At 37.3% G+C, this 23,025-nt stretch overlaps 1 protein-coding gene and 1 long non-coding RNA gene across 8 annotated transcripts in view; one reads left to right on the top strand and one right to left on the bottom strand.

Moving 5' to 3' along the window:
* Nucleotides 1–333: 333 nt before the first annotated feature.
* Nucleotides 334–23,025, bottom strand: part of CORIN (corin, serine peptidase) — a 151,820-nt gene continuing 129,128 nt past the window's right edge. For 6 of the 7 annotated variants that reach the window (XM_062575519.1, XM_062575522.1, XM_062575521.1 and 3 more), the window contains 6 exons: nt 15,848–15,970; nt 12,735–12,784; nt 10,932–11,106; nt 7,189–7,460; nt 5,319–5,452; nt 1,668–4,842 (listed from right to left, as the gene is read on the bottom strand). In XM_062575519.1, the coding sequence (XP_062431503.1) occupies nt 4,660–4,842; nt 5,319–5,452; nt 7,189–7,460; nt 10,932–11,106; nt 12,735–12,784; nt 15,848–15,970 (937 nt within the window). In that variant the 3' untranslated portion in view covers nt 1,668–4,659. Of the gene's footprint in view, nt 604–1,667; nt 4,843–5,318; nt 5,453–7,188; nt 7,461–10,931; nt 11,107–12,734; nt 12,785–15,847; nt 15,971–23,025 lie in introns of those variants that run through there. The other variant, XM_062575517.1, reaches the window with a different exon arrangement.
* On the top strand, nt 15,342–21,712 carry LOC134140408 (uncharacterized). The gene is made up of 3 exons (XR_009958396.1): nt 15,342–15,499; nt 17,316–17,386; nt 21,409–21,712. It is a non-coding gene; the product is annotated as an uncharacterized LOC134140408 (long non-coding RNA).

Here is a 23,025-nt window from a genome sequence, read left to right on the forward strand (position 1 = left end):
TTCTTAAGGAATATTTTAGCTAAGCCTAAAAAGTCCTGTAGGTTGCCTTGCAATGTAGGTGCTTCTAAAACTGCATCTGAAATGATGCTGTTACTAAGTTTAAGTATTTCTGTACCAGTTGAAGTACAAAATTACACTCCCCCCCCACCCTTGGAAGTAAGTTTTGGTTCACTGATAGTGAGCATTGCTTGAAATTGTTCATTACATCCTGGGTATTGTATGTTTTAAAAAGACTTCGAAAAGCAGTCTGTGTGAAAAATTTCCATTATGCAAAACCTGATCTTTCATGGTTTTGGGGGAGAAACAACAGAAAAAAAAAATCCAGCAACTCTCTCCTGTGATCTGCTGCTATTTTTTACTGAGGTGGAAATGAGGGTAGTGAGTCTTTAACAAAAGCACCAAAATATTAACTGGCCTTTCCTGAAGTGCTTCCAGACGAACGGTGACTGTGATTAGCTTGTCCTTCACTTCCCAGCAGTTGGAAGATTATTTCTTAGCGTTGGAGAAGCCTCGAGCCCCTGCTGGTTCTGCAGTCCTTCTGCACTTGGGCATGACATGACATTTCTGTTTTGAAAACAAGCTCATTTCATAGGTGTCCTCCAGCTGTCATAAAGGAAAGCACATCCCACGTTGATCAGCTAAAATTTTGATTATCATCAGTTTAAAAGAGAAAAAGCCATCAGCTTTCCCCCCACCCCCCCAAATATGTAACTACACTTACAGCAACTTTAACTCGTGTTTTGATGTGCAGTAGATGATTTACAGATAAAAAAGTCTGTTTTGTTTGTTTGTTTTGAACAGCAGCACCAGCACTACGCGTTTGCAGGTGGCAGTCAGCCGAGGCCCGTAGGTACGGCCCGGTCTCGCAGCGGAGCGCGGTCTGGCTGAGCCGAGGGGCTCGTCGGGGCGGTGGCTTTGCGCTCAGTCCGGCTGGCTGCAGCCCAGGGCCGCGGAGCAGGTACCACGGCGCGGGCGCTGCTCGCGGCGCCCTGCCGCTGCGCCGGTGACACTGCCCGGCGCGCTCAGCACGAGTTAACCAGGAACGTTTGAAGGTGACTGTATTAGGAATGCTCTCATAGCTAAATTTCAGTATGTTTTTGTATTACATGTTTCTGCTTTTGGGGGGGGGGTTATTCTACTGTCTCCCACATGGTCCTGAATAACAAAGTTGACAGCAGTTAGTTAAAAGGCAAATGTTAACAGTTTCTGCAAGCTGGTGCAGATTTCAGCATACGTATGTGGTGTTGAAATGCTGCATACAGTTACCAGGAGATAGTTATTTCAAACTTATTACATTCCTGAGGAAAGTCATATAACAAAATATGTTCAGAGGAGTTTCATTTCCATTTTTGTTTTTCAGATTTGCACAAGAAATAATTCAATCCAGAATAATTGCTGGCAGAGGTAATATTCTGAGTTGATGCATACATGTGGAATAAACTAAAAGTTAATTATACAGTGGGTGTAGTGCCAGACCTGCCACAAAAGCTGAGGTGCTAACAGGGCGGTCAGTGGTACTTTGGACAGCTAGAGAAGGGTATGCAGATATCATTTTAAGGCTATTTTTAAGTGTGACTGCTAAAGTTATAACTTTGTCCTTAATCTCTTTGCACCTCCACATTGTCATCAACTCTAAAAAGAATAAAAACACATTTTCAACAGAGGTGTTACTTGGAAAATGATTGTAAATTTTTATTAGTGCAGCTATAAAGAAACACATCTGCTTGACTGTAGCTCCACTTGGAGGTACAGCTATGGCACACTTGTAAGAGAAACTGAAATTTTGATCATAACCATTATGGCAGTACACAGGGAGAGGCTTGATACACTGGAAGGAGGAGTATGTTTGCCTGTTTTATGTGCACATATAGGAAAAAAAGCAGTATAAAAATACATTTATAAAATTACAAATTTCCTTTTTACATGGAATGTTGTGGCAGACAAAACTGTGGGAAAGGAAGAATCCTCCTGCTCCCTCGTACAGGCATTTGGGATGGGGCTCAGTCTCTAACTTCTTCAAACCGGTCATAGACAGGGACTGGACAGTAGTTTTAAGCAGGACTCTCCCTTGTTTCTTGGGAGGGACTGCTTGGAATCTGGTGACAGGCCAAACCCAATTTATTAAAATGTGGAATTACTTTCATCTGATCATTTGGTAGTGCTTATATTTACATGAAATAACTATATGTTCTCCAGTGCTTTCTAGTTTTTGAAGCCTCTGACGACCTCATTTGGGGGAGAGCTGTCAGGCTGGGCCTTTCTGGGATACCTTTTTGGCTTGGTGTCCCAAAAACAAACCTTGCTGAAATCCTGCTTGTGGCCAGCTGCTGTGGGCCGTGGGGCAGGCTGGCTGGGGCAGCCCCAGGCCACGTTCTCAGGTAGCTCTCAGCCACCAGCTCCTGCTGTTTGAACCTTGCTATGTCACAGCTGCAGAGAACCTGGCCCCAAAGTAAAGCTGAAGAGGGGGACTGAAATACGCTGTTTCCATACATTAAGGCAAAGGCATCAATAACCCTCAATGGAAAAACATGGTCACAGCTGCATCCTCAACTGAAGCTGGGAGAAGAAGAAGATCTGTGTGTTACAGAGAAAAACAACTTCCTTAATATAAAAAAGAAGAAAATAGCAAAGCATTGGGTTTCCTTTGTAAGTATGAAACAGTGATAAAATGGTCACATAAATAGAGTTTCAGAACCCATAACATAAATATTGAGTATTTATTAATAATAGTCTGTAGACCACTGTCTAATACATCTAACATCAGGTATATTGAAGGAGAAAATACAGAATGTAAGAAAGGTAAACCTTTCACTAAAGTCTGAAAGTCAGACTAAACACTAAAAGAATGTAAATTAGTTGTAATGTGACTACTAGTACCTGAAATGTCTATTAGTTGGCTGGCTGACTTAATGCTTGATTCCCCATATGGCAGTAATGGGAATGACAAGGCCCTGCCATGTTTTCATGGAGGCCAGAGGTAGCAGAGAGGGTAATTTTATTATATGCTTCAGGCTGGATTCAGGGGTACCAGGCACAGCACTGAAAACACCTACATTACAGATGCTCTGCGCCCCAGTGAAATTCCTGTTATAATCCTCAGCTTCCTGATGCAGATTCCCCCAGAACAGGGAGGTGTGCTGAAAGCCATCTACAGCAGTTGTTAGAAACACCTCCCCTCGGGCACCATGAAGAGGTGCCGAGCTGCACTGTGATGTTTTTTTCAGTCATAGACTCTCTTGGAGTCAAGGCTTAGCCTTTTATCCACTGCACAAAGCATTCTGCCTTGTCTGTCAGGGTATCAAGCATTTGAACACAGGTCCAAGTCTTTCCTGCTGAAGCTATTGTATTTTACTTAACATATTTATAATACTAATTTGAGAAGAACCTAGGAGCTCCAAGTAAGTTTCTGTCATTCAGATTTATCTTTTTCCCATTGATTTTGTTTAATCTTGCCAAGCAAAATGAAACGTGCAGTGCAAGATATTAGAAAAGACCTAGCCAAAAATATCCTGTTTCCCAGTATTTAAAGGACTGCTCTGAGACATCTTAGTTCAAGTGCTCACACTGCATCTTTTGTACTTTTAAATCTACATTTTTCCATAGCTCACCAGGTGCTCAAACTAGCTCACTGTTGAGTTTAAAAAAAAAAAAAAAAAAAAAAGAAGAAGAAGAAGAAGTTGCAGTGGCATTGCCAAGGCTGATGTGGTTTTAGCGGTTTAGAGATTGTCAATACACCTTTTTACACCTTTTATAGGTTGAACCCTATATATATATATATAAAAAAATTATTTCAAAAAGGCTAACAGGGCATAGGTTTAATAAATATGCTGATCTGTGTACTGCTTTCACGACATGGGCGTTTCTTCCAGGCATAACGAGCTGCAGAAGTCTCAGAAACTGGCTGGCCAAAACAGACAAAAGACTGAACAACTGAATGACGAACTCAAGTGTCTCAAGTTATGCTCCATGGATCTAATGCTGCCCTGCCACACAGCACCCTGCAGTGATACCAGACTGGCTCTGAGACCAGAAGCAGTGGAGTCAGGGCAGTACCGGGTTATGCCCATGCTAATTAGCCACCCTGGAAAAAAAAATACATTAGCTCAGGCACAGCGGGGCACGTGGCTGGCTCCTCACAAGACCTAGGCCTGTTTTCCTGGGTGCACAAGCTCAGCCGTCTCTGCAGCACCCTCCACTGTATGTGCAGCCATGCCTGGTATCGCCCTTCTGACTAAAGAGCCTGGCAGTGTCCCCTGAAAGCACTGAATTTGACAACTATTGAGTGAAACTGCATGTGCTACTAATTTAATAGTACTAAAATAGGTTATTTTATAGTTTTACTAGTCTGGGTACTGCTTGCTTTAAATAACTGAAAGAAAATGTCTGAGTCTTTTAACCCTTCTGTTGTGTTTGGCATAGCAACACAACACAGCTAAAAGAAAAAATCAAAAAGGATTATTAGGTCTCCCCCAAAGTATATTCACCAGCAGGAGGGTTTACCATTAACATACACTGCATATTCCATAGCTCCACAGCAAGAATAACTAACAGCTTGCAACTCCTTTTCCTGGAGATTCTAGACTGCAAAATCTTCAGGGTTGAAATGCTGATTCCTTTTTCCTTTTGTCTGTCAGCAGAATTCTTTCTTACCATCTGGAGCTAGTTTAGCAGAAAGGTGTGGATGTATATTTGTCTTTCAATCCACTCAATAAAATGTGACACATTGCTGTAAACTCCAGGTCCCAGAACCTTGGAAAAGCAGACAGAGCCCCAAGATGTTAAACCAAACAAAGTCCAGCGCCCTGCGGGTTGCTCACACACAAGTGGTCCTCCACTGTCACCCTGCAACATGAAAGGAAAAACACAGGCTACAGGGGCTGCACATGCACATAGCCAGTCATATAGTTAAAGCTAAGGCTCAATTTCTAGAGAGGTTTGCTTTTCATAAGTAACTAACTAACTCCGCGCTAAAAACTGGCAGCTCAGCTAAACTATGTAGCAGTACAAAGCATTACCATTATTTATTCCCTGCTACATTTGTACAAAAAAAAAAAAGCTGTGCAAGGCTCATACTAAGGAAAAGAACGCTAGTCTAATATTTAACCAATACATATGAAAACCTCAGTCTTCAAACAGCATTTCATAATCATAATCTGGAGTTAATTACACCAATAATAACAGATGTTGAGTTAAAATACGTAAACTGACCATGCTATCATTTCTACAGTAGATGAAGTATGCTCTATCTAGTAAGTGCTAGTCTACTTTAGGTTTCTAAAAGCAATTGTGGCTGAGTTTCTTCTTAGAGAGTGTCCTACCATGCAAGAGTCCACAGTGCCAGACTCATAGCCAGCACATAACATCCTGCTGGTGATGGTTTTCATGTCAAAGTATGACTGGCATTGTTCTAAGGAAATGATGCGAACTTCTCCTTCCTGAAGCTTAAAAGGCACTGAAAAACAGAATTAAACATTAAATTACACACACATGGACAAATAGTTATGTCTCTTTGAGATAGGATAAATATTTCCATTAAAATAGGTTTCTAAATATTACTTCTTATACATTAAATGTAAGGAGAAAAGTATTCCCATTTAGCACAAATCTCAGATGAAAGCAGATGATTTGTTGCACTGCCACATCACCGAACTCAGGATTCTCACATTCCTGAGCCAGAGGTGCGTATGTTGCATTCTGGAAAAGCACCAAGCACACATTGTGTCACACTTCCACTTTATTCCACGTCGGCACTGACAGACCGAGGAGGGAGTGCACCTGTATGTGCTACATTATTGTTTTTAAGATGGGGGGCAGTATTGGACAAAAGAAAAAAAAAAAGTAACATAAGGGAGGTGTAGGAAAGGTTCGAGCCGTTGGCAGAGGCAGAATCCCCCAGTTTTCCTGGTATTTCCCAGGTTCACAGTTGGTATAGTCACAGCTGTTTTGAGTTACAGTATGGGTAAATTTGATCTAGAGAATTTATCAGGGAATTGGAATTCAAAGTTACTACTGGAATTACTCTAGAGCATTCAGGAGCCCTTCCTACTTCAGGGCCTCTTCCAACTCTAAACAGCTGACCTAGCTCAAATTCAAAAGGAAACTGTTAAACCTAGAGCATGAAGTACTAAACCTTATGTAGCCATGATGATTTTTTTGCTGCTTTATATGATAAAGTTTGAAAACATTGCCACAACCACATTAGAGAGCAAAGAGCTTTTTCCACTGGCCAGTGGTACAAAAGCATTCTGTGTTGTTTGTTCTGCCATTACCTGAAAGCTAAGTTTAGATGGGTAGAGCTGCTAGTAAACAGACTGTCCCTCACAAATGCAATTTAATTCTGTGTTCAGGAATATAGAACATGATTTTTCAGATATAAATGGAACAATTTGTTCATTACTGCCACAGGTATGACCTGGCTACTAGAGGTGAAATGCCACCTGAAGCAATACTGAAAGGAAAATTTCCTTCTCCAGTGTACAGAATTATACCTTTCTCTAGTAATTACTATAATAGAGAAAGGAGAAGCACATTGGACTGAGTGCAACGGAGTGAGGATATTTTGCATATGATGTATGCAGGCTCATTCTGTCAAAGCAAAGATTTGCATAAAGTAAGTTATTGTCATGGGACCCAAGGATTACAATGGCTACAGGGAAAAAAAAATAATAATGTTTCTGTTCAGCAAAACAAAAACAACACTTGTGGTTATGCCTGGATGGAATAACCCACGTCACAAATCCAAAGTGTGACACAGAACCTTGGTTTAAGAAAAATCAGTTCATTAGGCCTGTATGCCAATACTTTCAGTGCCTTCAGCCACTGCCTTCTGAACTAAGACTATTATGCCCCACTAGTGATTTGATACCTTCTCAATACAGTGTGGAACACAGTCTAAATGAGTAAAATGATAACCATTTCAGGTGACTTTCTTGGTAGGAACCCCTAGATCCTCAGCACTTTTGAAAAATCAAACCATTTGCTTAAATATGAATTTTAGACTCTAAATTTAGGCTACTGATTTAAAAAAGTTAGGCTCTGGTCATAGCTGGATACCTTCATGAGTAATTGCAGTTCTTAGTAATAAGATCCAGAAATAAGATATAAGTGGATAAAGCTTTGTAATGGGATCACTTATTTGATTAAATTAGTAGAATTTCCACAGATCCCCAAAGCATTCATCTTTCTTACTTTTGTTGCCCATGTGTCCCCAGCCTGTGATGTAGCAGTAGGTGTCCGGCTGAACCAACTGGTCCTTGCTGGGTAGACAGACAGGTCGTACGTAACTCGTCTCAATGATATCTTCATTTAGTTCTACAATGCTGATATCATAGTCTACTACCGCTCTATTGTAGCGTGGATGCAGGATAATGGTCTTCACTAGTCGGGTCTGCATGAAGCCTGATGGATGATCCAGATTGCTTATACCAAATACTACTTTCCAAACAGCTGCATTTTCTCTCCTTTGTTTAAAAAAGGGGGAGGGGGGAAGGAAAATGGGAAATTTCAATCAAGATAGTAAATGAAAATATGTAACTGAGAATTTTTTTCTCCCTCATTTTTTGCATATTGCATTTCACAAAACATTGCACATACAAGTACTACAAGTAAAACAAATACTTCAGGCATCACATCTAGGATCTGAGTAACAAAAGATAGTGCTTTCCATTTCCTTCCTGCTAGCTATCAAATGAATTCAAGCTCATATTCTCAAAAGATAAATAAACACCTACTTGCTGTATTAAATGCCAAAGGTTCTGAGAATCATCTAGCCCAAGTAGTAGGGGCTTGCTCCCTGATGGGCATATACACAGTTCTCAGGGGATTACATTGCTGTTCAGTAACATGCTGCTGACAGCAGTAACTCAAGTTGCAGTCCCAAATAAGTCTCAAAGAAGCAATTTAATTATGAAAATTAAATCCTTTATGATAGCCTTGGAAAAAGTCCCTTCTTATTTACTGGGCATCCAGTCTGTGCCAAGCACAATCTTTATGCCTAAGATCAAAGGTTACTTTGATTCTTATTCACAATTGTTTCAACCTCTTTTTTTTGTAAATAGCCATGAATATTAAAACTTATGGCAATGTTTCAAGTGGAAAGACTGAATTACCATCAGTCAAGACATGTGCGAAAAACATGGACTTCATGAAAGGCTCAGAGCGTGTCATCTCTTGATCATAACTGGTGGTAAGAAGTCATGGATTCCTAATTAGTCTGTGATTCTAAAACCCCCCCAAAAAACCCTCAGCATTTTCACAATTCATGGAAGACAGTGACTAAGCACCTTTGCAGGGACTGAAGCTTAATCAAAGCAGTAGAAATCAAAGCAGGCAAAAATTATGGGTTTTTTTGCAAAAATAGTCAACAGAATTCTGTTTTCTATAATTTGTAAAGAGTTTTGGTTGCTAAATAAAGGCTATTTTGATTTAAAAGTTACATGAAAATTCTATAGTGATCTTTTTACTATCATGCTCAGTTTGCGAACATTTTTTCCATAATGTTTCAACATTAAGTGCTAAGAATATTCATATCCTATCCTGTTTGTAGCATTGCTCTGAGCAATGAGAAGTCACATCTGGAATGTATAATCATACAGTGAGGAAAAAGAACTTAATGTCTTGGATGCTTTTATGTAGCTTGTTTCAAACTACTCTGAAATTAGCCATGGATACCATGCGTAATGAAGTTTTTTTCATTTATAACCTCTACAAGTATTCATTTGCATAAATGTTTTCTGCTGCATTGCTGATGCGTGGTCCTCATGTTTTGGATCCTAAACTTCACAAAATACTTCTGTCTAATGCACCAGAACACTTCGAAAATATTTATAACTGTTGGGTTATCTAGCATGGTTTGGTAGATTTTGAAATGTTTTGTGACATGAAAACACAGCAGTTTTAAACAACAGTGTATAATGCACCATTATAGTAACCCACTCTCTAACACATATGATACCAACATCAGACAATGAATGAGCTTGCTATTTATGTAAGAAACTGCACTATTAAAAAGTGTAAAGATATCAGGCCCCTGGGAACATAGCCTCAGTCTCATCAGGGAGGCAGAAGAGAAGTTCATATAACTCCTCAATGAATATTAAACCAAGACACCTTAGTATTCAAAAAATTTTTGGTCTCTTCTGTAAGGCATTTAGAATACAAAAGTGAAAGAGATCTCTTACAATATAATACTCTAAGCTTATTTTGGTATTATGTAGCCCTATGTCTGGAGTAAATGAACAACTCTAAAATGTAGTAGCAGTCTTTCAACATTTGATAGAATAGGAGAATTTGTACTTTATACATCTGATAGCTTCTTTATTTTTCACTAGTGAGAGATATCTCTTACATATCAAATTCAGTAGCAGTCCAATATTTATGAAGGATCACCCAACCTTTAATTCAGATCACCAGAAAAAGTTCTTCAAAAGGTAAATAAATATTCCAGAAACTAGTTAGCTGTACTTAAAAACACATTAGAAAAAAGAGGTCTTTTTTGGAGAGGGAGGGCATCCTTGTGCAGGACCCAAAATCTGAAAAATAAAATACTCCTGTTTGTATTTTTATTCAGAGTTAGTACTCTGTTATTTTTGAAGGAAAGTTATTTGGGTTTGTCTTTGAAGTTTCTGCTTTTTTTTTTTTTCTCTTGTCTCAATAGAATCATTTCCTTTTAAGCATCCTTAAGGCTTGATATGATCAAGAGTTTCTGATACAGATTTTGATAGTCAGAACTGAGGTGTCTCCAATATTAACTTCTCTAGCATTTCTTTAAATAGCCTTGCACTAAAATACTCATGCTATCACTGATTTGTTTTCTGGCCTGGAGACAAGAGCCAGAGACTGTCTCTGCTGCAAATTTTACCAAGAACAAGGGGGTGGAAAGAAAGAAAAAAAAAAGAAAATCCAACCCAAAGGTCAAGGAAATTGTTGTTCCAGAAATTTAAAAGATAGAATTGAAATTATTCCTGAAAAGGGGACTAATTAAAGTGATAGAGAAATAGCAATCAAGATGAAACTGAAGTACCATCTTCTTTCATGCTTACCACAGAATTTCTAGTGGCTTAAACTGGAAGAGAAGTGTTTAGTCCAAATTTTTCAATGAGCAAGTACCATTTGTGAGCAGGATTAAGCACTCGTGACCACCACCTAGCAAAAAAGTACTTGCCAACTACATCAGAAGAGCACAATTTTATTATCTTTAGAAACCCAATTGAAAAACTTTGGTGCAAGACAAAACAAATAAGATAATAAGCTTCATCCCAAATTTTGTATTTCATTAAAAAGAAATGGTGGTTAGCACTGAAAAGCTGAAAATGATTAAGACTATTTCTAAGATACACAAAATTCCCCTGCTCTCCAGACAGTCCATCCACCACAGGACCTCAGATACCATGAGGCACTGAGTAGTAATTAATCACTTTTTAAGTGATTGACAGTCATAATAAAGATCTGGCAAGTTTTTAATTAGAAAAGACAGTAAACGTCAGGATGTTAGTTACATTGTGAGTGAATATTCATTTTTTATTTTGAAAAATGAGCACAGCATTTTGTCTAGGGCCATTTCTGTGCTAATCCCAGAATGTTTTCTTTAATCTATGGCATTTGTATGAGTTACAGGATTAGAGAGGATTAGTGTTTTGCATTTTCTTTCCTGAATTTTCTGCTGAAAGTTAAATCTGCTTCTTTCTTTTACCTTTCATTAGCAGTAGGCACCAGCAGTGAAAAAAAAAGCACATCAGAACCTCAGCTGATGCTCTTTTGTATCATTCACGTTCCCTTTTAGTCTCCAAATATAAGCCTCTGTGATTAGCTATTCGCAAAGTTTACCACCTACCACCAGGGTGTTTGGTGGGGGAGGGAGGGCTTGGTAATTTTCGTGTGCAAGTTATATCTAATTTGCATACAAAGAGTAAAACTGTCTTAGCCCTTCTTACCCTTCAAAGCAATGCGCTACTGTCAAGACCCATCTCTTTGCAATCAAAACACAGCCACAAATGTGTCCACTTGGCTCACTCTGCAGAGAGCATTGCCACGGCCATCGGCCTGGGCGACTGGTCCTGCCACCAAGGATTCTCTTGCTCATGCGAGCGGCTGGGCGACGGCCACAATCTAATGAGGAACAGACACAGCAGGGATTTACTTGCTACCATGAACACAGAGTGTACAGGTTGCTGTGGAGGAAACCTGGGCACAGAACAATGCTGACAGAGTCATTAAATTACACTGCACAATACAATAAAATCCTCAGCAATCACACATTAACATCCAACCCATCGAACCATTTAGTCCTTCCTTTATATCAAACGATTTGCTCTCCTGAGATTAAATTTGATGGCTCAGCCTAGACAAATTAAAATATGAACCAAGCTAACATGAGGGAAGTTGGCCTTCTTTCTCTAAACACCAGAGGTACGCAGCAACCCTTGGGAAGGCTTTTTGGTTTTGTTTCATTGTGCTTCTGTCAGCTACCAGCACGTTGGGCTACTTTGTACTATCAATACGAACTCCTTCTGCAAAATTAGCTCAGCAATAAAAAGCCTTTGCTTAAGCCCAGCTCTTAGCCAAATGTAATACTACTTACTTATCTGCAAGACAGAAAGCTTGCTTTATTCATCAAAATTACCAAGGGAAAATATTTGAAGATACTCTAGTACTCTACTCATTCTACTTTATATGCTACTCCCCTTGGGAATTGTATCAGAGTGCTATCTGCCAGGAATTACTATTTTAAATATGTTTAGCCCTTCACTTTTTGTTCACTTTATATTCTGGATCTGTAAAGTGATAGACTTATTATTTATACTCAGACTGAGGATAAATATTATTCTATGATTTATCTTATTATTTGTACTCAATCTGTTTTAGAGAATGAATGAATGCCACCAGTTTCTGCAATCAACGTCCCAAGGGAGAATTGCTGCTATTGTACATGTGGGAGTTTAGTGAGGAAGAAATAAATTGGAGAAATGGTGATTTGTACCGTATAATTCTTACTGTGCTCCCTTAGGTAACTTCAGAGGGCATACAGTTTTAAGTGTACTGAAAGCAACATATGTTAGGAGGACACCTTTAACAGACTCCTATGATTTTTTTTTCCTGGTAAAAGTAGTAAATATTTTGATCAGTTTCCCAAATATTGGTCTCATTTTGTGATTATTCTTCCCAGTGTCAAGCTAATTTATTTTTAAAGTGTTTTTCAGCAATGCTATCCTTGTTTGTAGAACAAGGTAATGAATTCAAGATAACGAATTTGTGTATTTTCAAACCACTTAAATTTATACAGTCTGCTGTGCCCACAAATTTATCTGTGGCTTTCTCCTTTGGTTCCTTTGTTCCCTTGAGTTTCACAGCTACAAACAGATCACAGCTTAAACTTGCAGGTAAATGGCCTGCTAACCACTCTGGTGGTAAAGAATTTTTTTGGCAACAAGGAATTTTCTGTAAAATTAATTTCTGAAACCTGACTGCTGACCAAATTCATTTTGCAGGAGTGAGAGCAGGATTAGGCTACTGCAATTGACAATTTACTGCAAAAGAGGAAAGCTGATGAAATTGAATATAGAAGAAAAAAGCAATGCAAAATTGGAGGTTACAGAGATCTAGTAAATTTCAGAATAAATCCACATTAAGCATCTGCATTTTTTAAAGTATATTTTGACATGTCTTGAAAAACACGTCTTAAGAGCCTAAATACAATTTGCTATGTCTGTTTTGCCAGAAAGATACAGTTCTCTTACCTTCTTTAGTACAGAGAAGAGACACTTTGCTGCTGCTTCGACACATCTGCCTAAATATCAAAACAAAAACATCATGGAAATCTCAATTAGCTGATGTAATTTTTGGTAATTTGTGTATCAGCACAGATACTGTAGCTACTGTTATGAATCAGCTGTTAAAATATCCCCAAACTGTATAAAGAAACACAAAGACTTTCTTATATCAGAAACATCAACATCTCCCAGTGTCTGGAGACAATTCAAAATATTAGTTCAGCTTTTTATGCACTTCATGACTGGGTGCTACATATTTTGCAGACTACCTCTTTCTCTGGGCACTGATCCAGCTCTGAGGTCAGCTGAGAGGTACGTTCTGTCAGTTCTTAATTTATGGCACCTGAAAGCACAGATATTGCTGTCCTACTCTTCTTGTAGCTGAAGGATAGAAAAATTTTTGGAACATCTTTGATGAAAATGTCTGCCCTAGAAGCTGGGATACTTTGATGAAAACCCAGGAAATTTGCAAATGTATTAAGACAACAGAAAGTAATCACTTCTGTTGAAAATTTTCAAGTGGGAAAGAATGAATTCTTTGTTAAATGAAGGGGTATCCTTGTTGAAACAGAGACCACTGTGGCTCAGCTATCTGACTGCTTTTTTGTTCCTACCATCACTATTTCCATTATTTTTTTATTCCTGGCACATATGTGTTTTTCTGAGGCAGATGCAGAGCTGAATTAGAGTGTATGCAGGGATTAGCTATTCCTCAAGTAATTATTTGAAGGTTGTAATATCAGTAACTAGGCAGTAATTTTAAAGTTGCAACCACTTGAAAAGAGGCTGCACTCAGTTTAAGTACTGCACTCCATTTAACTGTATACTAACATCACTATGTCAACAAGCTCACCAGATTAGGGCAAGGACCCAGGCGTGGATCTGTGTTTCGGCCAGGCCCTTGCCCCTTACATTCCAGATAGCCCATTTGTATACTGTACAAATCAGCCTGCAATCTGTTCCTCTTCAGCCTGAAAACACTGACCATAGAATTCTGTTCTTGAAGATGCATGACCGATTTCAAAGAAGACACCCAACTGTGCACAACTCTGAGGAGCATTTGTACTGCATAAAAAAAATAATACCGACTATAACTGAGGCAGCCACACTCATGAGAATAAATTACTCCCATCCCTGGAAGTTTCTTTGACTTGTGATCAAATAGCCAGTCTCCTAAAAAACTGTAAGCTGTTATGCGCACAATGTCTGCACTCTGACATGCCTGCTCAACAAACTTCTATGAAAATACCGGTATATTTGCTAGTTTTTGCCAAAGTTTCTGGCACAGACATTTTGCCTGCTGAAGCTGATCCAGATGAATACACCTAGACTGTGGAGCCCAGGAGCACTTCCCAGCTCCTAGGCTTGTCCTCAGTTCATGCTGGGAAGGGACCAAACGCATATTATCCCCTGCAAAATTTGCTTTGTACTGGAAGGGGAGCCAGGTATAAGAAAAGAGAGGAAGCCATGACGTGCCCCAGCATGCCCTTCAGTTGGATGACTGGGAGATCAGACTATGGGTGCACCTGCTCTGCAGCTTGCCCACAGCCAGTGAGGACGAGGCAGCCTGACAGAGTCAAAAAGAAAAACAGCCTCAATCTTCATGCAAGATCCTGGCTTCTGACCTTGTTGTTACCCATTTTTCAGATTCTGGGAGTCTGAAACATCTGTTCCTACACCTTACTTTCATTTCTGCGATGGCTCTATCAATTATCCTCATTAGTGATGATTTTTATGCTTTAACTTGCACTGGGGGTGAGACTAGATCTTCTGTTAAGTAGAAGGTATTTTGAAGTATTTTTCAAAATTAAGAAGAATTTTGAGGTAGATCCTAGCTGACCACTTTCAAATGTGTCAAAGCACCTTGAAATTCCTGCTTTGCACTTTAATAACCTAACAGAATATAATCATGAATCTCCCTTTGCACCTGATAACAGCCTAGGATGTTTATTATTGTATTAGTCTAAAGAAAAGCACTTAGATATTCTTAGGCCAGGAGAAAGAGACTGTGAGAAAGGAAAAGAAGGGAGTGACAATAAAATTTTGAAGTGTCAGGAACCACCCCATAACAGTCCTTTTTCTAGTTCAATAGCTATAAATGAACTTAAATCAATGGGTAAAATACTAATGTAAAACAGAACTATTACAAAACTGATGTAGGAAAGCATATGTAGACACTTGCAGACACAATCTCATTCAATTTTATTCTGCTGAATAAATCAGCCACTGGATCCCTACAGATCATAACAGATCACTACAAAAGAAAAGTAGATGTATTCCTCAGATCTGTTTCTTCGCACATGTATTGTACCTCTGCCATCTGCATTTAGCCAAGTCATTTTTTTCTTGTGAAATGGAAGTATTTTCTATGGAGGAAGGATGTTTTGGAAGCCTGTTCTGAAATCTCTTTCTAAGCATTTGAAAGAGCAAAGAACAGATCTACTTTTTGAAGAACAGGGTCACAGATGGCTTTCCCACCGTTTGTTTTCAATGCTTGAATTAGTTCATTGGCTCTTTATTCTGATAGTCCCACTTCAAATATCTCAGCCATGGCTGAAGCCTGGCTTATCATTAGCAACTCCCTGTTTAGTAGAGCTAGCTAAAAAGAACAGACCACTGTCAGAAGCAAGAGGAGCTGCTAAGGAAACCTGCTATAAGTGGATATGGCTTCTTTTGAGGAAGCTGTGGCCTCTCCAGAGCATGAACCCAAACTACAAGGGTCAAAGACAGAGGTAAGATGTTGCTTCAGATTTTGCTGTATATTACTTACTGGACTTTCTTGGTCATGAGGGTTTTGATGAAGCTGTCTGGTCAAGGTGCTTCAAGGGCCTCCCCTCCCTATCACTGAAATGTTTTTAGATTTGCAGAATGGAGGCCTGAGGATTCACAAGGATGACCCGAAAGGGACTACAGTTCTAATAAACATTAAAGTCATCATAGACTGCATCTTAACAAGTTACATGAGTACATATATGCAGATACCTTGCAAAAAAAGAGCTTACCAAAAAGAGTCTGTCATCCTTCAACGGTACATGACTATCCACAGAAGTGAAATAAAATCTCATTTAACTGTTCCTTACCCATTCACTAGAAGGGCGTGTAAAGTGGATGCGTTTGTATTCTTCCAGTCTGAGTGCAGATTCAGCCATTTGTGATGCCGCTTTGCCTCATTTTCTTGTACAATTTTTGTTTTAGATGGTCCTCTGAAACAAATAAAAGATATTTTTGGATCTTCCAGCATGTCCCTATGTTACAGTTATGAAGGGGAAGAGGCTTTAGTACCTCCTGTTTACTCCAAAGATACACAATTGAGGAAAGTTATTTCAAAGCCAGCTGTGGTAGAATCGTAGTTCAGAGAATGAAATCACCCCAAGAAGCACGGCCCGTTAGCATCATAGCTAACAGCACAGGTCATTCAAGTAATATTTTCTGACAACTATAAGAAAGAACAGGTAGTAGGATTGGAAACCGCAAGAATCTTCTGCGGGTATTTTCTATACTACACGCATATCTTTATTTGTTTCATTAATGCTATATTTGACTAGTGAAAATGTCTTAAGATTCTTTTTTTCTCTACACATTTCTTCTCACATTTGCTTTAATTTGCCCATTATTTGTCTGTTTAGATTGTTCTCTTACCAAATTACTATTGGAAGTAATAATTAGTTGACAGCTTGTTGTTATTCGCGATGATTAAGTCAACCACTCATGGGAAATTTAAAAATATGAAATGAAATGTGGGACTCAACAGCATATTGGTGTTCATAAATGTATAAATTCAAATTTCCTTTTATTTTAGCTGTGGCTATTATAATATTCCATCTTTCTCCATAGTTCTTTATTGTGAAAAAATAGTAAAAAGAATCAAATTTTCATGATGAAAATATTAATTATTCTCCCACATTAATTCCTCCCTCAGAGGGACAACAGGATTATATTTAAAAAGCATGTATTAAAGCAAAAAGGTATCTTCTTTTCAACTTTTATGTGCAACACAAGCATATTTAACTGACTGTGGGAAAACAAAAAGATCAAATGCATAAGGATGTGTCAGAGTAGCCTAACCCAGAATATTATTATTGTCTCTTACAGAAAATTTTCTCTAATATGTATTTTAGGCTGATTTTAAACAACTGCCAACAGCTCTATGAGCACACGGAACAGGTCAGAAATGAGGCAGCTCTAATCTACTCCATTTCCAATCACAATCTTATTGCAGTATTTGGAAGGCAATGTTCACGTGACAGTAACACGATACTGTATGTGAAGTTCCATCAGAATCTGCACAGCAGAGACAAGAGTTTCTAACATTTACCCCTTACTGAAACAGAGATGATTGCTAAAAATAAATACATATTTTGAGAATGTGGATAAAAAAGAAAAATGAAATTACTATTTATGGGGGAAAATATTACTGGGGCAAATTATTTGCATGTCAGATCTAGAGGAGCTGGGTGGGATGAAATGATGGGAGAGATGTTATTGTAAATATCTATTATAATAATAGCTGTTGTTTTAAGAACTAAATTTTTCTATCTTGTTGATCAGGTCTACAGGAATATGCAATCCCCAGACAATCTAAGAATTCTCCATGACTTTTTAAATCCTTTCATTTACAGGTATGTACAATCCTTAAGTCACACAAGTAAAGATTTCTTTATACAAGCTAATACTTTAAGACTCTTTATAACATTTGAGTCCAGGTTGTCTATTTTGTTAAACAAAACCAGTCACAAATGATAATGTCAAACCTGGCATTCCACAGCAAATTAACAGAAATCTCAAAGTTAAGTTAGCATGGTTTCACTAAGAGATATTTTCATGTATCCACCTCTTCAGTACAGTTATTGCCTGGTAGACTCAAAACAATGACAAAAAATTGCTGGTTTGATACATCAGAATTGTAGATGGAAAAAAAGAGTGTATTTTTTAACTAGCTCTACAAGTCATACAGCATTCCAGTACAGAAACATCTATGATTAACTATCAAAGGAACAAGAGAGTATCTCATACTCCCTGCCAGCAGTGAGAAAGGTTTCCAAGGACTGTTCTCCTGAGCACTGGTCATGCCAAATTCTAAATCCTAGCTCATGCAAAAGAGAATGAGAAAAGTTCTGGAGAAGTATGAAGGGCCCTGAAAATCACCTTTCAGACCAAGCCTCTCATGACAGTCCACAGCAATGCCAGCCAGGTTATTGGTTTGTCTTTAAAGTCTGTTTTTCAGTATTACTTGTATTTCTTTTTAAATACTTACTAAAATGCAGTATCCTTTAGCCAGCTGATTGTACAGATTAATGAAGGTCTAAGCATGATGTTTTATGGTAAAGTTGTCAGTGCAACCATATGGAAATGTTTTCAACAAGACTGGCAGAATTAACTAGACTCTGAGGTCTTACCCCTTGATCCTGTCTGCTATATGACTTATTTCTTGGAGCCTCCTCTGGGCATATTAAACAACTATCACTCCATGATCTACTACCTGAAATGTGTAGGTGGGTATTAACAAACATTTCTAAAGTTTGTCTATTTTCCTCATTTTTTTAAAAAAAAGCTCTTTTAGAAGCAAACAGCTTTCTCCATCAGTGCCTTCTTACAATAAACACATACAGCTCTCTCCTCTTTTAGTTTCCAACATTTTCTCATTCTTTCTCCCACCAAATATCCACAAATTTGATTTTTCTAAGATGACAATCTGTATTATAATTTTCTGTGAACAGTAATGTTCAACAGTTCAGATCTGTGCACAGATATTTTACGTGGTTTTAACCAAGCAACTGATTTACAAAACACATAATAGAAAAATGTACAAATGTCGTGTCATATCTGGCTATAAAACTATATTATCCCAAATACTACATTATTTTGTTGAAATTTTTCATTTTCGATTACAGCTCAGAATACTATAATCACCATTAAACAGATATGCACTTCTAAAACCAGCCCCCCCTCCTAAAAGACAGTTAAGCCTAAAAGTCTCAGTTCTAGGTGAAGAAAAATTGAAGAAAGATAGAGATAATGATGGACATTCATGCAGAGACCAGAACATACTGAGAATTTCCAGGGAGTTGTGGGATATGAGCTATATTTTCTTTTTTTTCTTTATTTATATATTTTCTTTTACTGAGTTTCTTACAGACAATGCATTTTAAGTTACTAGTAAAGCATTTTAAATAAAATACGGCTATAGCTGCTTATTACTTGAAGATGTCAATCTACCTATTTGAGGTTGAATTAGCTCTCTTTCCAAAGTTTCATTTCAGTAGCCTTTCAGACTTGACCTAAATTAAGTCAACTTGCATGAAAGTTATGTGTGCGGTCATATATAATATCTTTCAAGATTTTAGGTAGCCAAATAAATAAGCTTTTTATGATACATTTTCACAAATCTCTTCTACTTCTTGCTAAGTTTTCTTTTTGTTTCTTTCCTTTGGTTTACATATTAGAGATCAGCTTTATTCAGAAACCTGTTGTTGATTTTAGATTAATGCTTTTAATTATTACTTCCACTGCAAAAATTATCAAAATTGAAACCATATTTTTTGGTTCAAAACATATTTACCCAGAATACAGTGTGCAGTTCTGGGGACCCTCAGTTCAAGAGGGACATTTAGAAAGTGGACAGGATCCTGCAAATGGCTACCAAGGTGTTCAGTGGCCTGCAGCACTGATGTACAAGGAGAGCTTGAGGGAGCCTGACCAGTTTAGTCTTGAGAAAAGAGGTTTAGGAGCAATCCAAAAGCAACTTCCAGCTACTTGAAGAGGAGTTACAATGGTGATGGAATCAAACTTTTTCAGTGGTGGCACACAGTAAAACAAGGTGAAATTGCCTACATTTGCAGCTTGGGAGATTCACAGCAGATGATCAGAAATACTTTATCACCAGGAGGATAGCACAGCCCTGGAACAGAGGGACTGTGAAATCTCAGGTTTTCAAGACTTGGCTAGACGAAGCAGTGGCTGAGCTGATCTTGTGATGGTTATAATCCTACTTCACTTGGGAGTTACACTACACGATCTCCAGATGTCTGTTACAATTAGCATTTTTTGTGATTCTCGTGCACAGAACAAATACACTGTAATAGATAGTACTTATGCCAAAGAGCTTAATCTTAAAAAATGCTGACAGTTACTAGAACAGTTTTTTTCACATGTTAGAACATCTTCTAACATTACAATATAGTCACTGAAATATCTGCATCATTTAAGTAAGTTCGTCAGTGATACCTGCAAACATAAGACATTCATATTGTCATACAGGCCTTTTGGGTGATGAACTTTGGACCAGATCCTCCACCAGAGTTTCAAAACAACTTACAAATCCTGCCAGAATCCACTTGACTGCATAATAACTCATAACAACATTCTCATGGAACAATTTGAGTACTGAAACGCATTATAAGGTCATATTAACACGCATGGGGTTCTAAGAATCTATTACTGTAGAGACCACAAAAATTTAATGGATTGCCTCATGTGGGTATTAAATATGTGAAATAAAGCTTTATATCCAAAACAACTGTGCTAAAACTTCTGAGCTCCCAGACACTCAAACAACAGTCTAATGAATACACCTTGGGGTGCCTGTAATCTCAGTCTGTTGGCTTCTTAAAAACCATGTCAAATGTACCACAATTAGCTAAGTTTATAAGAGATGCAACTGCAGACAACAATGTTTTACATTTGACCATGCCATTGAGCTCTATGAACTGATTCAAATTACTAGCTTAAGGTAACACTTTAGCTACAACTAAGATGTGTGGTAAAAGATAGGTATAGCTTTTCCTCAAGCTTCTAAAGGTCCTCTACCTTTAACAGTGAAATAGGATTATGATGCTAATGCTGTTGAAAGAATTCCTTCCAGAAGACTTTCTCTCACTAAACAGTTAACCAAAGCAAAAATGTCATAGAAAACTCAGTTGAAAGGGATGTTATAAGGTCATCCCATCCATTCCTCCACTCCAAAATATGATCAACTATACCTGAATTAGCTTTGACAAATGTTTGTCTACCCTGTTTGTTAAACTCTCCAATGATGGAGATTCCACAGCATTTCTAGGCAATATATTCTGGGACTACCATTACAGTTAGCAATTTTTTTCTAATATCTGTTTCAAATCTTCCTACCTGCCATTTACATTCATTATTTCTGGTCTTTTTTTTCCAATGGTAATGAAGAACAAAGAGCACACATAATTCTAACACATCTAATTTCTTTAGTCTAAGAAGTTGTCTTTAATCGAAGGCAACTTCTAAAAAGTTTTTTTGAAGCTAATACTATAGAATCAGTCACTTATAATATCAGAAAAGAAAGACATTTTAATTTACAGTTGCACTTAAATCTATCTGAATGTGAAATTCTAACTTAAATTCTCCCTATTCCATTGTGCAAAACTATCTCAAATCTCTTAAATTATAAGTTTAGAATAAATTACATATTTCAATAATCCCAAAACCAGATAGATGCCTTCTCTCTTCAAATAACATTCCTAGATTCACCTTCTATTACATTGTTTTAAGCCTCATGTGAGAGCAGGGCAGGCTTGAAAGAGGAAGCCTTGTGGTGTACCAGAAGGTAACGAATAACATATGTGAGGACACTAATATATAACAAACTAAATGTGTTTCCTGTCTGTACTTACAGGTGAATTTAAGATGTTTCTTACTCTTGATCAGAGTTCTATAAATCCATGGCTGCACCATGGAATGTGAAGATATAGATCAAAGCCTTGATTTTAACAGGATTGAAATCAGAAGAAATGTATCTGGAGATCTGATGTGAAAAGAAGTGGAGACATAGAAAATGGAAAATTAAAAAAGAGCATTTGTAGAAAACTAAAATATGTATGATTAAATAATTCTTAAAATGTTTGATGAAATGTACATAATCACTATGATATTTCCAGATTTCTGAATGCCTGCATTCTTATGTCTGAACTGAAAGACTATTCTACCCTATCAGAAATGAGTTAACATGTAATTATGTTGAAAAAGATTCATATGCTTGGTTTTTCTCTCTGTCATTTGAGTTATAGAATTGCTAATGTATAATTTTGCAGCTAAACTGTGGAAAAAAAACATTTTGGGTCAATCTAAATTTAAAATTTGAAATAAAATTCAGATTTTGTTAGCTGGAAGTCTTAATTCAACTTAAATTTAGATTTGAAGTCCTTCATTTAAGCTACTATTATTTTCTTTCAAATTCACACTTTACAATAATTTTATCATTCATTGAAAAATGTTCACATAATTCTATTGGTAATAATGCATTAGCCACAAAAAAACCTGTTCAACTTGCAGTTAACATATTTCTAGGACTGACAGTAAGAACTAACATCTGTTTAATTTTAAACCGAGCAAATCTGATTTGGAAGTCATTGGAAAAAAAAGATTCTATAATGTCATTTATACAAGCTATGACATAGCATAGTTTGAAAAACGTTTTTGTGATCAATCATTAAAATAACTACTTTTATGTGGTTGGCAGTATTCACCTGTCTTTTCATTTTAGTCAAACAATAATAACAATTACTTTTTTACTTAAATAAAAAAGTACTAAATCATAGAGCTAAAACAGTGACATATGAGGTAAGTGAAAATATGATTAATGACTATTTGAAGCAATTGTCACAATCAGTAAGGGATTATTAGGTTAAAATTTGTTTGAAAAAAGCCTTCTCAAAATATTTTATATTAAATTTAAAACTACATGCATACATGAAAGATGAGGCATAAGCTATCAAATAAAATCTAATAAATCTGTAATGTATTGCTTAAAATCTATGTATTCTGCATATAACTGTGTTTTAACATTGTTTTATGGTTCCTCAAAACTATTAAAATAAAATCTCCCACATCAACCTCAACTTGTACTCTTATTTTTGGTAAATCTTATTTAATGGAATTATTTGCTGCCCCTGTTAATAAAATACATGTAATCTGGAGAATTCTGTGAGTTTCTATTCTAATACTTTTAAAGATTTAATACCATACACTGCTACCGTGGACAATATAGATGTATTCGAAGTAGGTCAGATATGTTTTACATTCTTTTGAGTGGGTTTAGAATTCCAGACTGAATTAATGAATTGAAATACTTCATTCATGGCAAGGAAATTGATTTGCTAATTAATATGTTTATTCTTGGAGAAAATAAAGTACATTACATTCAGAAATTCAAAGTTCTAACGTGGATAGGGCATAAATATTCAATTTTTTTGTTTTCTGTGATGTTTCTAAACAAATAGGACACTATACTCAC

This window comes from Rhea pennata, chromosome 4 (genome assembly GCF_028389875.1).
Source record: "Rhea pennata isolate bPtePen1 chromosome 4, bPtePen1.pri, whole genome shotgun sequence".
Classification (NCBI taxonomy): Eukaryota; Metazoa; Chordata; class Aves; order Rheiformes; family Rheidae; genus Rhea; species Rhea pennata.